General features: G+C 43.9%; 1 protein-coding gene across 1 annotated transcript in view; it reads right to left on the bottom strand.

Annotated features, from left to right (window-relative positions):
- LOC8041009 (MAM and LDL-receptor class A domain-containing protein 2) overlaps positions 1–18,744 on the bottom strand; it is a 204,514-nt gene that overhangs the window by 94,509 nt on the left and 91,261 nt on the right. Inside the window, exons 25-27 of the mRNA XM_040210465.1 lie at positions 6,462–6,593; positions 4,906–5,051; positions 210–294 (exon numbers count right to left, since the gene is read on the bottom strand). Coding sequence (XP_040066399.1) covers positions 210–294; positions 4,906–5,051; positions 6,462–6,593 — 363 coding nt within the window. The remainder of the gene's footprint in view (positions 1–209; positions 295–4,905; positions 5,052–6,461; positions 6,594–18,744) is intronic.

Here is an 18,744-nt window from a genome sequence, read left to right as displayed (position 1 = left end):
CGCGTTTGCCTAGGCTGTTTGCTAGGCTAGGCGCATAAACACTTTGAGAGGAAAACACCCTATATATTCTAATACCGTTTGTAAGTTCACACTGTACAGTGTAAAATATTTATCTGCTTTAGAGTCATATATTGGTGGATCGTTAATGTGCACATGACAAATACGAGCCGGTGTTTATTAGGCGACATCAGAGATTATGTCTAACGTACGAGGTAATCCACAAAATGCGTAGCTTATTTCGTCTATCGCAAAGTATCCTTCTTTCCATGGCCATCCAAACGCAGCAAAGTAGAGCTGCAGGAAAGAAAGGAACAGATGTTAGAGCCATCATAATAAGAGGTTCTGGTATAAATTGCACTTTGTTTATGCAGCACGTGGAAAACACATTTATATACTTACTTAAGGGAGAACTGTTCTTCGGTTTGTACTGACCTGCTTAAACTAATTGCCTCAAAATAAATGTTTGATGTATATTGATTTATCCTCACTTCTCAACTAATTAAACAGCTACCAAAAATATAGCTAATTGTCATATTTCTACAACTGATGTCGTATTTTTTTTCTGTGCGCTACTTAATGTCGATTTTATTTAAAGCTTCGTGAACTTTCTCAACCATATCCCTAAAGAAACGAAGTACAGAGCGCGGTAATAAAAACGCAAAGAAACAATCGTTGGTAATATGTTTTGTTTTTCTCTTTAGCATCGAAGGTGGGCCGGAAAAATGAATTGTGTGGTGTAAAGTGGGCATTCCGATCTCTAGCATATATGGTAAACTTCTATAAAAGCCAATACCCAATTGCAGAAAACTGCAGAATATCGCCGGTGTTGTATTTGCGATGCCCGCGTCGCGCAGTGTATCTCTCTCCTCGCACACAACGTACTCATATATTTCTTGCTGCTAAGCTAAGCACTGAGTAAAGGACCCCAGACCTTGCTACTTTTCTATCATAATGTAACACCTGAACATCCGGTTCGAAGAAAAATTGAGAAACTTTTAAGTAGAAGAAACAAAAAAAGTAGAATAAAAAATCGAACGCTGCGTTTTAGACGATCTCTTCCTGTTGTCTCTACCCTCCACATGAAAGTTTTTTTTAAATATTTTTTAAGCACCACAAACTTGGGTGTTACACTATGATTAATTATCAACAGCTCGCCTGCACGCTCACTGTTTCTTTTTTTTTACTTTTCAATATTGAGCTTGATTCCATTGGTACCTATTCGTGATTTAAGTACTTAAACGAAGATAATACAAAATATTATAACTATAAAGGCAACTTGCAGTGCATTTATTGGTGGCGATGAGAAAGGAAACAAACATGGTATGCTATCATAAAGGGAAAAAAAACAATGCGAAAATACGATACAAGAAGGATAAGGACTGACAATGCACAGCGCCTTTTCTCGTAATGCCACTGTGTTATAGCACCATCTCGCCCTACTTTTCTTTATATTAAATGTCGTGCTACCTTTCATTTAAAAAGAAAAGAGCAAGTATAAAACCATTTTATTCAAATGCACAGACAGACGATTCCACAAGCTCTAAGCGGCATCTACTGCACATAAAGTGTCTGAAGTAAATTAGGAATAGAATGTGCCGCTGAAAGCAGATAAAGTATCACGCTTAATTTTTGTTTCAGTGCTTTTTGGTAATGTTAATCACGCTTAGCTGTAGCACTGTGCCTACTAGCACCGCGCAGTTGTTTCTAGGAATGGGTTTCCTTCTTGCGCTTTAAATTACACTTATATAACTGTAACTTTTACTACGCTGTAACTTCTACTATATACTCCAGAATTCGCCTTCATTGAAAGACGTGTTTTAAAATAACCCACATTTTATTAAATATGTTATGACAAGAATGTTAGAGCGCAGTTCTCAAGCGCCAGTGTCCGGCTTCAGCGGTGTCGCCGTCGCCGTTGGCGTAACCGCGCGTTGTATTATGGGAAACGTCCCATAATGCAACGCGCGAGCCTCACCCGTGACCCGCGCGTTGCATTATGGGACGTTTCCCATAATGACGTCACACGCAGCGTCACGTGTGACGCCACGAGGGTCCCGCACGTTGCATTATGGGGCGTTTCCCATAATGACGACACACCTGACAGCACGCGTGACGTCACGAGGGTCACATGACCTCATGAGGGTCCCGCGCTTTGCATTATGGGAGACATCCCATGATGCAACGCGCGGGTCTCGCACTTTTCGGCGTCGGCGTAACCGCGCGTTGCAGAATGGGACGTTTCCCACAATGGCGTCACACGTGAAGTCACGAGTGTCACGAGTGACGTCACAAGGGTCACGAGTGACGTCACGAGGGTTACTAAAGTCACGAGTGATGACACGAAGGTAACTCGTGAAGGTCACGACGGTCGCGACCTTTTCAGTGAAGGTCACGACCTTCACGAGGCCTCCATGAGTGACGTCTCAAGGGTCACTAGATCACGAGTGACGTTACGAGAGTCACGAGTGCCGTCACTAGGGAAGAGGGAGGAGGAAAGGGGGAGGATGAGAGGTGCAAGAGGAAGGAGGATGCAGGAGGGGAGAGGAAGGAGAAGGAGGGGGCACACCCTCCTCTCCGTTCTATCCCTTCCCCCTCCTCAAGAGCTGCGCTCTAATTCCACATTACAGGGAGTTGTGAACGTCTTTCATGTTTTACATTTGGAAACAAAATAAAGGGGAGATGGGGGGCTACCCGAAAAGTTTTACTTTTTAGCTACTGCGTCAATCTTGTGAAACTTTAGGTCAGTTTGGAAATAATATAAAAATTCCTATGCATAGTATTAGATATAGAAACCGATCCTGTGGGTTTTAATGGCTAATCAAGGGTTAATAAAAAGTAAAAAAAAATGTGTTTGGTTTCGATATTTATGAATTAGCAATAGATCTGATGATCAATTGTTTCTGGTGGAATAAGCAGTAGGACCCGGTGTGGCGGTTACTATAAAAAATGTCAGAAATTTTTGTTGCCAGGAAAACCCATATGACAAAATATATTTCCTGTGTTTACGAGGCTTTAGATATCGCTACTTTGTATATTAAGTGAATTAGAAAAATTATGTTTGTGGTAATTGACTTGAAAAAATGTAATTCCAAAAAACAAAAACAAAATCTGGCCTTTAGAAAGTTTCTCAATTAAATTATTGTTTCTAAATACAATACCTGCTGCAAAAAATAATACGAATGAGATAGATGATTTATTAAAGTTCAAAATATCCCACTTTATATTAAGCCGACATATTGAAAGTATAATTTTCCAGAACGAAAGAGCTTCATGAACAAGAACGACATTTTTTGACAGCATCTGTAAAGAGTTATGTGAGCTTATAAATCTAATTTGTTAAAAAAATTGTGAATTTGTAATGAAAACGGTAGTTTCGAGAATGTGTTCCTTATGAAACAATTTCGAGAACACACGATTTGTTTCGCGGGCCACTACAGTCTGTTGGAAGTTGTGACAACTAGTGATTCGCGTGCTGCCAAGCGTATTAAAATGCGCCGGAAGATATTGGTAGGATAGCCACCCTGCTGAAATACCGCTGCAGGCGACTGCTACATTACACTCACTGCAGCAAAGCTGGGAGGTGAATGTTGCAGTAGCTCGCTGTAACTCGCTGCAGTAAAGCAGAACTACATAAAAAAATCTTTTTGATGATGCGTCTCATGTATCCGTATATTTAGTTGCACCAAGTGACAGTAGTAAATATCGACTAAATTCAAAGTTTCGTTCGGATGCATCAGTGAAACAGTGCTTAGTCCTTGTGACATATCATTAACTTCTAAGAACAAAAGAAAAGTAACACTATCACGAGATCAAACTGTCTTTCTGTTAAAATTATAACCTCACTGTCGAAGAAGTAAAACGTGTTTTAGATGTTTTATTAAAAACAAATTGGCGAGATACGAGAAAGGTGCCTAGATCTAAACTAGGGAACAACTGAAATCCTGAAGAACATTTTCCTTTAACGCCGGACACACCCGCGGCGCAATGGAGTCAAGGGCGGAGTCGCTTGCAAAACATATTCTCCAGCTTTCTCCTCAAAACTAACATTTAAAACATGCGACATACACTACGCTATCCAACTCAATCAGTTTAAAACGTTCTTAGATGAGAAAACCCTCGTGTAATTCTCAGTCCTCCCCTAAGCTGACCTTGGTAATGGGAGCTACAACTTGGCCGTACCTATAAACCACCACCCATTCATTAGCAGACCACATTCTCTTCACAGCGTGGGGATGGGGCGAGAATGTGATCACGTGACGACAGTTACGTGTACGATTGTTCCGACAAGCACGTAGCTTCCGTCGCACAATAACGGTAGCGGTGAACGGAGTATAGTAGCGCTATTCAGCGAAAACAACAAAGATAGGAAGCTAACTGGAAACAACGCAGTGCAATTTATTTCCCTAATAAACTTTTCTGGGGAGCCACCACATTGCAGCATTTTTTTTCTCGTAGATCTGAATGTGGTAGAACTCTGAAAGGCCGCGTGACCTTGCACCTTGCTCAGGCTTCCACCAAGATATCACCTCACCAGAAAAAAACTCTGGCGAAATTTAATTGTGACTGCGCTTTATCTTCTGCCAACGTATACTAGGTTCCTATAAAGCTGGCCTCCACAAATATTTGCAGTACAATTTTGGCATCAAGGTAAATTATTTTGTTGAACATATTGGCACTGTGGCATGAGGCGCGAAAGAACGCGTTTGACACTTTATACATATATCTGCGACTAAAACGCGAAGCTTCGCTTCTCATCGATGTCCTGATGGAGCATGTTCGTAATATTGCATCACGCTATGGCATAGGCAATTCTGTTTTTTCGATAGCAAGAGTCCTAAAGAATTCTGAAGAAAAATTTTATAAGTTACGGGTTTAGTGGTGTCAAGAGTAAATTATTGTACAAACCTTCACATCTCCGGCGTAACGTCCGAGCAAAATGCGCGTATGCCACCATGTACGTTCGTCCGGGAGTGGATAGACATACCGCAGGCTCCAGATATTGATCTGCCGTCCATTTACTTTCATCATTAGATCCATGTGAGCGCTATTATCTGATAGAAAGAAAGATTAACAAATTACACTGAACGTTCCACATTATAGTTTGGTTCTAAACCACTATTTTTTCAGAATCCCGATAGTTTGGGGATAAATATGAATAAAGCAGCTAGCCTCACTTGGCTGATAAGCGTTAACAGAAATAATTGGTATAAAAAAGAAGAAACTGAATATAAATATGAGTTCCCTCTCCTTCTTATTTATATAACTTCACACCCCTGAAGAGGCAATACGAAAGCCTCACGATACTTGTAGAACATTTCTGAAATATTTAAGCAGTATCTTAAATGCAGCTAAATAACGCCGCATCTCATACGACAAGCAACTATTTACTCACAAAATGTGAGGTACTTGGCTGCGTTTCAGTTAGTTACATTGAACCATTTCCATACAGGTTTATATTTTATGTACGCAAATAATCAACAATAATGTTATTAATTCCAAGGACTTGTGAAGTAAAAATGTATAACTGAGTTTGTGGTTAAAGTTTAGCTCTGGTTAATCACAACTCAAACCTGTGTTTGGAAGATTCTTATTATTCCTATTTCTTACATCAACAGATGAAAGACTTGTCCAAATTTTAATATATCGATATTAGTGTCCAGAAGACGTCGGTGGCGCATGTTGTTGTCCATGGCACCAATTAGTCACTCATGAGCCTCTTTTAGATTTTGATTAGCAAATGGTGTGATAATTTCAACTAATACCTTAGTCAAATACCATCATAAGAACTTTTAAACAGAAGACTGCTAAGGGTAATAAAAAAGGACTGGAACATAAAACTAAAGCTTACTGCGTTGGACATAACTCTCAGAGATTACAAATTTAGAGCTCTATTGAAACATACAATCAAGCAATAGGAAAGTAAAAATAATATCCACATGAATCTGCTGATAAGCAGCTCAGAATTACATTAACGAAAAAGAAGTGCTTCGAGGCATCAGAGCAGCATCGTCTTCATATTTTCTCACTGCATTGTTTCAAGTCAATTTAATTAGGTATTGTCGAAAAACTAACCGCACCCAAAAAGGGACACGAGAAATATTGTTTCACCTTAGTTACGTGTGGTGATTTTGTTAACCTAAATATTTGTGGTTAAAGAAGCTGACTTGCATTATGAATATTTCGCACATCCTTAAGTCAGCTGTCGTGTATGACACTTCCCAAATCAGATATTTCAACAGGTTCAACCAGGTTTGCATAACATTAGCAAGAAATACCTTGAGGTATCGAGCTTTTATATGTAAAGTTTTCTTACAATTCTTTGTTGAAGTGTAGAATAAGCACCAGCAAGATTACCATCCATAGCTTGTACTCTACATCAGTTTAACAATTATATTATTTTAAAGCTGATATTTGGAAGCATATAGGTTTATACGGCTGATAAACCGAACAACCTTACTCACTGTTTCTGTTGTAGTTGTACCAAAAATTTAGAACACAAGCGTAGTTTGTGTTCCGGATAGTTGGCCCATTCAAAGGACTATCGGAAATAACCATATCCATTGGTGGGTGTCGTTGATGAAGCATGTAGAAACCTAGAAAGAAAGTACATTTTAGGCATAGTTAATAAAGCACTGAAGAGACAACTCGATCTCTATAGTAATAAATTACCTAATTTATGGAATAATAATTAGTGTGATAAAATGCGTGGAAACTGTTGGCTTGCATGAAAACTTTGAATTATCGCACACATAAACACAAGCACAATAATGTATGATCAAACTTCCCACTCCCATAAAATATATACGAGCTGTGCATCACCTATACCATGTATTAATCTTTGAATGCTGTGTAATTTATACAACATAAATGTCCTTTTTGTGGAACATTGACACAATTTGTTCTTAACTAGCAAGTTCATTTTATTGTAGTCACTAAAATACTGAAACTTTTGATGACACAAAAATAGGTCACTTCTTCAGTGTGCCTCGTGTACTTTACGTGTAATTCTTACTTATACGATACTCTTTAACTGGGGAATTCACTCTAACTACGGGTGTAGCTTTTGCGCTTGTAAAACGCGAACGAAACCCTCTTCAAATGCTGCCCTATTTGTCCAATGATGACAATGACATGCCTCTAGGAACGTTATATTACCGCTTATTTGATCAGTACGTTCCAGGTGATTATGTGTTTTCACCTAATAAGTGCCGCGCCAAAAATGGTGTGAACTTTTGAAGCTTAGTCACTCTTCAAGCCCAACCCAGATTTACGCTGCACTTTCTTGCAACAGACTTGAATACCTATAAAGCTTTGCCTCGTGACGTGACATCAAAGTTTAGTGGAGAAGTTGACTGTGGGTAGACACTAGACGGTGTATAGCCCACTTCAGCTCACGAAGGACCTCAGGGCGTGGAATAAGCCAGCTCAACAAATCTAGCGCTGTGATCGTATCGAGTGAGTACTCCCCGCACGCATCATCCCTGTAATCCAGGTCACTTCATGCTCACTTGGTATATGATAAGTGTTGAAGACTTGCAGCATCCCCTACGGCGGGTGAATCAGTGTTAGTAGAAGCGTCATAGGAGAGAACTACCCAAAATAACAGGTTCGAGGCCTTTTCTTCTTTAAGTTCGCAACAATACTTAGCCACCCCTAAGCTGATATTGCATTGGGAACTAGGTGTCTTCCGCATCAATCTACCGGCCTCCCTTTATCACCTGACCCTCAATCTGTGCCTGGGTTTGTGCGGAATCGTGATTACACTGCGAAAGATTAGCAGTGAGCAGGGTTCTTCAACCACAATGTGAACTTACAGTCTCAACAAAAGGGTAGTCGCAGGGTACTACATTTGGGGTAGTCAGAAGCTGTCACAGATATCGCTACCCCCATTAGTAATACTAACGACCCCATGCGTAGTCACGCGGCATGAAGTCAACAGGTTGTCACAGTGAGCACCCCCAAAAGCAACGTGGCGGCTGGCAAGCGACAGTGGAGCAATACGAGTAAGGCCTAGCGGGCTGGACTGCTTTTTGCGAAAATACGATTCTCAAGTGCGCATACCCGTTCGCTGTCTTTCGTGCGCACGAAAACACTCCAAAACGCGCCTCGAAGCACCGGCACCGCACCTATTACGAGTAGAAGCTGCGACGTGAGGGGGGGGGGGGGGGGGGGCATTCGAGGGGGTTTGTTCGCGACTGCTTTTGCGCGGCCGGCTGCATTTACTTCGCGGCAATAAAACATTCAAAGAAGGAATCGTATAGCGGCAAATGAAATGATGTCTTTATTGAACAGCGAATCTGCTTGCTGTGCTTGCCGCAAGTGATCCGGCGTTTTCGGTTGACAGCGGCGAGGCGAGGCATCACCGATCGTTCAACGCTCCTGCTCGCTTGTTAGCATTCGTTATCCACTTTCAAGTCCCTGGTAATCCCCACCGCGTCTGTGCACACACTATTTACCGCACGGAACACCCATTCAACTGTCTATGGGACTGATCCACTGATCCCACTGAGACAAGAGGCCGAGAACCAAACCCTTTGTGGCTGCTCCGTGGAGCCATGGAGCGCCTCCATGTTTTTCACTCAAATAAGTAGCACATAAACGCGCGACTCCTTGAATTGGGCGGCGACACGCGCCACTTAACGGAGAGCGCTCAAATTAAGGAAAAAGAAACCAACAGCCTTTACTCCGAGCGCCTCGCCTGACATGCACGTACTACATAATCCACACCACACTTCACACATACGCAACTAACAGACGCCATACAATATTATACATGAACGCATTCACAAACAGCACAATGTACAACATGAGATATTGACACTCTACATTTCTATATACACGACTAGTCATCACCACCAGCTTATATACTGCTGTATTTTCTGTGACCGATTAGGATGGTGACCACAGTCATATTTTGCATAAATACTAAAATACTGTGCAAGATTTATCCGTATATAATATTTTTCTCTACTGCCCTTAGGAAAGCGCTCGTATCTCTTATGTAATCCATTGCAAAAGTGAACTGCAGCTTATAAATCAAATTGAATAGTCGCTACACGCCACGTTTATCAGTTTCGTTTTCTCGCTTGCTTACACTTCAAGTATACAGAAGCCTGTTTAATTAATTATATTAATTATCGAAACCAGTTTCTGCAATCACAACTTTCTGAACACGCTGATGCATTTTCTTTGCTTTTTTTACATATCCGAATGACTTCAGCGGCGGTTGAGTAAATGTTGAGGACACTGAGCGCGCGCAGGTGATTCTAGCGAAGCCCGTCCGCCGGTCCTCCACGAAGCGTTCTCCAGTTTTCTTCTTTTCGCTACAATTGTTTCTGCTCAAGCGCGTGTCTTTCAAATATGCGTTCTATGTGCTCACGTTCGCGCGAAGAGGAGAGTGCAGAATTGCCGTTTTCGGGCCGTGCCTTCACCTACAGCGAACGCGAAATACGTATACTAAATTATCTGAAGCCTGGTTCAGACAGTTGCGTTTGACTGCGCTGCGGCAGCGAGAAACCAGGACATCACCGCTGCTTATATCGCGTGCCAAGACGATTCCTTGAATGGGATTCCACGCTTCATACGAAGCACAGATGTGCCGGTGAGTCGCTTTCGGTTCTCGACGCAACGTTGTCAAACGCATTGTCTGAACCGGCCTCAAGCGTCAAAGAACGCCGAGAACATAGTTCTCTGCGCTGCACCTGCTGCCTTCTCCAGCAATACTTTTTCTAAAAAAAAAAATAAAAAAATCTAAACCGAATAGCACGTGTATGTTTGCCAACGCCTTATTTTTCGAAAATTACTTCGAATCCTTTGTATAGGTAAAAGGAACGCGTGCCGAAAGGCCTGAAATCCTAGTCCCCTTCAAAGTACTCCACCTTGGATGACACACTTGTTTGAAGCATTTTTTTATCGAGTATGATCGATGAAATGTGCTAAATGTTCCAGTGAAGGCGAATCATATATCCCAAGACAGAGAAATACTGAAATACACAGGCATGATCCCAGATATCTGTGTACGTTCGTCCTGTCCGGCCTCAGTCGTGGTGTTCAATGCTTCATACTTCACTGCACTTGAAAGCAAAAAAATTGGGTATGACATGGTACAAGTTTGGCGGAACCGAGGAGGCCATTTGCAACTGATCTGCACGCAGAACTTACCGATCACACCTCTAATGGGAGCACGCTCTTTACTGAACCGCACAGTAAAAAATGACAAGAGTATCTCGTCCGGGGAACATTCCAGTGAACTCACGCCTGCGCGTAGCTTCCTGTGGTTTTCTAGAGATTTGGTTAAATTCCTCGAGCACGACGCCAGTTGCCAACTGTTTACTAGCAATACATGGTAAAACCCGCGACGGAACCAAAAAGGACAACCGCCATACTTTTTATCTGCCTCGGGTTTTATTAGGTGCCTACCAAGGTTGCCTGTACTCTTTGGCAAGTTTGTTTTCTGCCAGTTTAGGCGAACTGAGCCACACGCCTCTTTCGACCACTTCAAATTTGAATAAATGGTAACCAACGCACAAAGAAAACAAGTTTCAAGTACTTTTTTGAGATTTTTGAAGTGACTTTTACTATTGAACGGCTGCATGTACTTGAATGTTCAATTCAAGAGTTCATAAGACGTGACTACCCCATGCTTGTCACTTGCCAACAGGGCGGTGACGCTCAGTGGCTCGAGGCCAGGGGGTTATTAAGTAAGCCTGTGGGGTAGTTACAGCCGTCAAAACGCATGATTACTAGGGGGGTGCTCACCTTTTCTTAGAGTGTAGGCGTTAACGGAGTATGGTGAATCCTTAAATTGCCGTCTTGATAGCTCGCGTCTACGTCGCAGCGAGCGCATTTCACGGTCTTCACACAAAGGAGGTGAAAGCGCGTGAGGACGCCAGCGACAACAAGATCTGACTCACACGATTAATCCGTAGATTCAAAGCTAGCTATGTTTGTGTTTGCATCATGTTCGAACGCATTCGAACGCTAACGCCAAAAGTCGGAGGCCAGCGTCAGGCGCTCGAACGCGTTTGACGAGCGAGTGTAAACAAAGGCAGCTGGACTTCCGCCTACACAGTGATCATTCCAGTCAGAGCTTGGCTCCTTTGCGTCTCTGCGCTCTCTCGTCTCCTTCTCTCTCTCAGACTCCACCGCTATGCGGGGAGCAATTCGTCTGGTTCGGACGCAGGAGTTGCGGTGGCGTCAGAACGACACCGAGCTCTTATTGAATGCTTGAAACCAGAGAGCGAGTAGACCTCAAGCCATCGAGCATTGAGGTCTACTCACTATTTTTTTAGTCAGCCCATAAGAGCCCGGCGTCGTTCTGACGCCAACGCCACTCCTGTGAAAGCAGCAGACGACTTGCTCTCCGAATAGTCATTGACAGCCTGAGAACAAGAGGGTGCCTTTTTTCGATGTTCGGCGTGGAGCACGTGCTTGTTGTCTTACGCTGTGCTTCAACTGAGAGGAAATCAGGCGGGTTGAGACCAGGTAATCACGTGTGCAACCAATCTCCCCTCCCTCACATGGTTCTGGGTCTGGAGCAGACGACATTTGGTCCCTGGTCTCATTGTTCGATGGAACGCGTCTAGGAGTCGTTAATCGAGAGAATCAACGTACGCCAGTATAACACCTGCAAGGGTGAACGGCCAGCATTTCAACACTTTCATGGGCGAATGTGTTGTACGGCCCGTGGCGAATGTAATTTTGCTATTTCGTTTAAAAGTAATTTAATAGAGCTCTGGGACAAGTTATTATGTTTTTTTGCAAAGCATGAAAAGGGTACCAGGGTGACCAATTTGCTGCTCATGGTCCAGGAGCTGCTCAAGAAATAGTCAAACAATTAATTTTATTGTTGATGAAGGAAACTTCAGGAGCGGAAGACCACTTTTCTGCAACTCAGTGTACTCTCGTCTTTCTCAAATTCATATAGGAACGGAAATATTTGTCTTCTTCAAGAACTGAAACTCCCAAACTGCGTGGGAGAGAGCTGCTCTCAGGCTATGGCAACCATACTTCCCACTTCGACAAATACCGAGAAGGTTACGTGCAGTACATGTGCTTTTAAACTATCCAGATTCATTAGATTGCTCAGAGAGCCTGACTTTGAACTTCGAAGGTTATATAGCTTGTAAAGCTGTGATCATCAGCAGATAAAAGAAGCCAGCCCCACAAGTTGAAAGGCCTGCGAACACTGTGCGCGGCAGCGTTTCGGAAAAGTACAGGTTTGTTTTTGCACCGCCAGGTGGCACCAGTATGTTTTTTAATATTTTTTGGCGTGCCTTCCGTTCACTGGCGGAATAGTACAATGGTGGGAATTCGCCTTCTGTTGAGCCCAGTACAGATACAGCGTGTGTGTAAAGTATATATTCCTCTACCCACGAAAGAGTATAGGTTGCGGTGTTTATGCGACCTTGCATTCATTGCATTAGCACGTCACATGTCACCTGGCGTGAGGTCACACCTTGAAGTGAAATTGTCATGTCAATTAACGTCGCACAGTGATGCCAAGCAACATAAAGACGTCAGGTGACACCCTGAGTGAGGTGATGTAATGATGTCACGAGACGATGTGGCGTCACGTGAAATTTAGACTTCACTTGACTATAGGTCGTCACATGACATCATGACGGCGCGTAGAAACATAAACAGGAGACTGCTGATAATAAAGACAATAGAAATAAAGCGTGTTCACTAATTTTTCTAGCAACGTTCTCGGGCGATAAAATGAAATAAACCTATGTGGGTGTTAAGCTGGCAAAACAACGGGTGCTAAATTAGCTTTAGCTACACGTTTGGAACTTGCGAGTGCCATTTGGGAGGTCTTCGTCAGTGACCACAAGGCGCTGTTAGTTATTGTCCAATAACATTTCTTAAAGGGATAATGAAGACGATTTTATTTAATTTTTTAAAATGGTGTTTTAATGCTTATTGCGAACATGGCATGCTGCCCAATTTTTTTGTAGACATTTGTGACGCGTATTTATATGCCTACGAAAGAAGTAAAGAAACCAAAACTGAACAATCTCCATTCTCGTTTCTAGGCCTCCGAAAACGGAGGTGACGTAGGGAGTGACGTCAAGTGTGAATAGTCGGTATCGGTAGTATTTAGGAGATCGAGACTCTGGTTACCGCGGTGGGTTATAGGAGCGTGGTGGCGCGGTCGTTTCGCCGAATCTGTCAACATGGACGGCAATGCCGCTCTCGCGAGCGAGTTCGAGCTTCCGTTCAGTGACCGAACGCCAACGGAACGGGAGTACGTGTGTGGCGGCCTCTGCCATCGCCCGACGGAGACCGCCCAGCCGGCAACGAGCGGCCCGCATTCCGAAGGACGGACGCGGGGGAGATGCCCAGGGGATGAAGCGGCAGCGATCCCGCCGTTCCAGGATCCGGTTCCTCCGCGGACGTCCTCTTTTCGTCGTCAAAAAAACACGAACAGCAACCCACACGTGAAAACTAGCGTCGCCCGAAGGAATACTGGTCCTCAGTCGACCGTTAGAACAGCCATCTACAGATACCATTTTGCAAAATCCTTCGAGTACCGTGTTTTTTTTAAATTTTATTTTGTTTGCCCATAGTTGCTCGTTGCCGGTTTCGCGTCCAGCGTAGCAAAAAAAAACAACAACAATAATGCTGCTTTATTTACGGTTTAGTAATCATTTCCGGTCCGATTTATACTTTTCATGGCTATTCAAGCGGAAATTAGAACAGCACTCCTAAAAATCGCGAACCAAAACGTGACCGAGGACACGTTTCTCGTTTCGACCAATCGCTGACGTGTGTCTTGTGACGTCGCGCTTCTTGGCCCCGTATCGGTGACGTGAGCTCCGCTTCTCCTGGCTTCTCCCGCAACTCTTGGGGCGTCGCCCCAGTCGATCCCGGTACGATTATTACCGCGACTGTTTAATTGATTTGCGCGGCACACAAGCGCCGGTTTCGGCTGAAATTTGGGCAACGTGGCCTGAGACGTGCCTGGAACCCAGTTCAATTGCCAAAAAGATGTCCGAAATTGCCTTCGTTGTCCCTTTAAGTCATCCGGGCGGCCACAACAATGACAGGGAATGGTTCATGCAGAAACATGCAGTTTTCTCGTTCCCTGGATTTCAAACTTGGGGGCTCGATTTTCGAAGTGTTCTTCCATTAGCTCAAGGCAGTCCTAGTTTCTTTCCAACAACATTTTTTAACAGGTTTACGAAATGCCTTTTACCTTATACATCCTTATTGGTTCCAAAGCGCTCTTGAACTTTCGTCCGGTGTGTTAGTCAGTTTAATACGAAACGCCTATGCGGAATCTATGGAGAGCGCTCGCAACTTTACCGTTAATTCAGTGCATCGGCTCCAAAAAGACACCTTAGCAGCTCCGACATCACACCTCCCCTGCTGTAATGTTTCACCTTACAGGTAGCGTAAGTATTCATCCGTATTCGGTTTAGGTTTACCGGAAACGCTGGTTTTATCGGAGTCATGCCGAGAGACACGGAGGCTCGAAACAAGCTAGTAGTCAGTGCTTCTTATCGGTAGTTTCTGGTATAAAATGTTCAAACAGGCACTTTCAAAATAACAAATATTAAAGTTATACTTGAGTTTTATATTTGAAAGGTAAACTTTTTTAAAGGAAGCATTCAATAGTTAAAAGGACGGTACAAAGTCAGAATCATTGTATTGCGGCGTTAGTGGGACATGACCGTAGCACGACTCTGCCGAACTACTATCTACAACGAAACCTGATCTGATAAGCGCGTCTTGCGCTTTAGCTGAGCCCCGGGTGAGTCATCCACTACGGGTAGAATGGAACCGCCCGTTGGGCGCGCAGCGCCCCCGCCAGCCACCCATAGAGAAATATAGTTCTACTTAAAGAGTGGCCGCTCAAGCCGTTTGGCGACCCAGGAGTTAGGGACTACTGGCCGTTAGTAGGCGCAACAGTGCCAGTTATTCTGAACATTTGTCAAATATATAATATTAGTAAATAACTTTGTTGTATAAAGTAAACTTTGAAATTATTACAAACTTTGACCAATTTCGAAAACAACTTCAACGGCTATGGCTACGGCTGCGGCGCTACGGTTGGCTTTGCAGCCGTGCACTCGACAGAGGGCGGATACTTCGGCTGCTTGGTCTGTGCCTCTTGCCTCATTGTGTGGGTTAAGTTGATTCCGCGGCTTGTTGTCTCGTGCGGGTTTCTAGTCATTCTTCTGTCGCGGTCGTGGTATACGGTATACGTAAGAAGTATTCTGAGTGTAGTTTCTTTGTTGACGGATATCTGCATTCTGTCACTGAATTTAGAAGCCACTGGGCCAGGCTGTTCTTCTATTGTTGCTGTACTAGTCACATGGTAATATCCGCAAGCGCTTCTTACGGAACCTGGACGGTGATTTCTTTATATGCCCTTCATCATATTGCATTTGTCGGTGTAAGTCTTGCTCTAATACAGTATTTTTTCCAGTGTTGCACAGTTGACGTGTCATTGATATATTTTGCACGTGTATTCTTATTTTTCTAATGTATGAATAACATAAATCACTCATTGTTTTCAGAGTTGATGTTTGTTTGGCTTGTCATAGTTACAAAATAAAACACTTTTATCTGTCAGTCCCTGGTGTCGTCCCATGTCGCCTGTTCAAGAGAGTTAGCACAAATGTGGGAATATCATTTTCAGTGTGCGGTCAGTTTGAATTATATATTGCACTAAATGACGTTTCTTCTGCAGTAAAATTAAGGTATATTTATAAAAACAATTATATTTTAAATAAAAACAATGCTAGTTACAATAACACTGACTCGTGAAACTGGAGGGCGCATGCTATATACTGCCCGATACAAAATTACCGCCAGAATTCACCTTGAATCCATTCATTAATCTGGTCACCGGTTACTGCATGTGATCATCTATTCAAAACTCAACTAAGGACTATACTGGCCGCTGGGTGCGCTCGCTGACACTGAATTGGGCCGCTGGGGCCTATGGAAGTTTCCGCTCTTACGTAGTACTGTATATCTCTATGAGCCATCGTCGTCTCGGCCACGCTCTCTCAGTGTGTCTTATATAGTGCAGGAGACTGTAGCCTTTAATCTGCTTTTTCTCCCGTTGTTCGAAGGTCAGATTCTTTATTACTGAAGCTCGCGACGTGTTATCGAAGTCTAAAGACTGGGAAGACAGTCGTTGACATGACGATAGTCCCTGCCAGCTTAAGAAGTGCAGGGCGTGGCGAGCTCCGAGCATCTTAATATTTCTCTATAGCCAAATCAGATTGCGATATCGACCGTCGAGGACGCCGAAGAACCAATCACAATGCACGCAGTGCGATCATAATCGAACTCGACCTGCGTTCCGTAAGATCTCAACGGCTATGCGGCGAGGAAGTCGTCTGCGTCTTGCGGAGGAGTTGTGGTGACGTCAGAGCTACGCCGAGCTCTGATTGGCTTTGATTGGAAGGATAGTGGGTAGATCTCAATGCTAGATGATGGAGGTTTAATCACCATTTTCATTTTTCAATGAGTGAATAAGAGCTCGGCGCTCAGATATCAACGCAAACCCCTGTGTCAGAAACAGACGACATTCGTTCCGCGTAGCTGATGCCGCCGGCATTCACTCCTGAGCGTCAAATCCTGACGCCAATGCTCTCTCTCTCTCTCAGCAGGACAGAGAAACAGGCAGAAAGAGAGAGAGAGGTAACATCGCTTTAATTCAACAAGTCCAGTTCAACTGGCGTTGCACGAGGAGTAGACGACATACTTACTCGCTTTGATTAGAAGGAAATGGTAGATAGAGACGAAAGCTGCCAGCCTCGGCTTTCTGTCAACCATCCTTCCGATTCGAGCTTGTTCCGCATTTTGCAGATAAGCGGTGTTAGGGTGTATCCTTTTCTGCCGAACGGGGGCGTCGCCGGCTAGTGATAGCAAATGGCTGCCACGCCTCTTTTATGCCTTTAATAATTCCGCCGTTTTTTTACACCGAAGCTGTGTATTACTGGTTGGTCTGATTTTTTTGGCTCCGTCGACAGAACAGTAGTCGAAAGACAAAAATAGTCGATCGAAAACCCACGCGCTGCCCGTATCACCATTCACGCGGGCGTTATTTATAATCATTCGGTGACAACTGTTTCAATAAGTAAACCACAATACAAGTGTCAAAACCACGTGATAAGCCGCCTCGGTGGCTCCAAGGCAAAGCTCTGGAGTACGTATCTCAAAGTGGAGGGTTCGAATTCCGGCCGAGGTGCCCGCCTGCCAAGCTTGCTTATTGCACCAGCACTAGAAAACATTAATTGGACATGAGAAACAAAGTTAACGATTTAAGGAGGTCCTTCGGTTTTACAATATTACATCTTGGAGGAGGCAAGTTGATTTATAAGAATACTCGAAACATTTAAACAGATGTCGCCATCCTTTTTTTTTTTGTTTCCCTGGTGATCAAACGTTTCACTTCAATATCAAGCAGCGGTGTTAAGGTGGCCCCGTTGCTGTGTCAACTCGTTGTTCAATATTTTTATGAACGACAAATTCTCTGGAACGTTAAAGGCTGAAGCACCCCCTGGTGGCGTTTGCCAAAAAAAAAAAAAGGTATATACTGCAGTGGGCAATCGTTGCAGGTAATACCACACCTTTGCTCTCCAAGCACCCTCACAGCGTGGATTGAAGCCTTAATTCGCTCTACACAAGGAGTCTTAACTTTTGGGAAAGGAGGAGAGGAAAAACTTCGCAGGGTATCAAGGAGCAAATGTATGCAGGCGAGCTGGTTAGGGAGCATCGTGACCCGAGCCCTGAGGCACTAGGAAAAAGATATTACGCACGATAGGACACAAAACGACAAAAACAGCTACCAAATGACTCAAAAACGAACGAAAAAACAAAACAAAATTCACGGCACACGTGTCGTCGACTCCGGACCGAGGAGCCGCTGCGGGGGGTGCAGCATCGTCGCATCGCTCTCACTTCTCAATCGTTCGAGGCATAGGTATTGTATACTCGGTTTATCATTGAGTCCGACCTCAGTCAATTCTACGATCCGATGCAGCCAGTCAAGCAGCCAAAAAAAATGCATTTTCATGGGGCTCGCCGTTTTTGCGTATCACGCTTAGTGCATGCGGCCGGATTCGGCATTTTTTTATGCGATGACTGCTTAACGGATAATAGCAAACGCACAAAGGCTACGAGCGCCATGAGAATACCCTTCTCTCGTTGCTCCATGCGTTCCTTTGTGTCGTAGCGTCGGCTGAGGTAGGACTTATATTGTGAAACGGATAATGGTGCACTGCTGCGCTAGCATACTGATACGCTAAGACACAGGCATCTGCTGCCTGCGGATGCGGACAGCAAGTCGTCTGCATTTTGAGCAGAAGTTTCGGTAACGTCATAGCGACGCCGAGATCTGATAGGCTTTGATTGAAAGAAGACTTGGTAGACCTTGATGCTAGATGCCCTGAGATCTACGCACTATTTTTTTTTTCGTCAGCCAATAAGAGCTCGGCGTTCTAATATGATCCCAACCCGTGTACAGAAGCAGACGAACTTGCGCTCCGCATATCCTTCAGCAAACACCAGCGTGTCTGTCACTTGGGGCCGGTTGGGGATACCGTATACGCTGACGTTGGGGACAAGTCTTGTATAATGTGCGGTATTGTAGAGCACTCAAGCGTTAACGTCACTTAGTCGGGCATATTGATGTGGTTCGGGCGCGTGGCATCGCAGTTTCGTGTGCGACCGATTTGTGCGACCGATTTCTTGTCGCACATAACTCACTTTCGTGCTGAA

This window comes from Ixodes scapularis, unplaced genomic scaffold (genome assembly GCF_016920785.2).
Source record: "Ixodes scapularis isolate PalLabHiFi unplaced genomic scaffold, ASM1692078v2 PGA_scaffold6__148_contigs__length_123643588, whole genome shotgun sequence".
In the NCBI taxonomy this organism is placed as follows: domain Eukaryota; kingdom Metazoa; phylum Arthropoda; class Arachnida; order Ixodida; family Ixodidae; genus Ixodes; species Ixodes scapularis.
Note: the sequence above shows the minus strand (reverse complement) of the source record. Positions and strands in the feature narration are given on the sequence as shown.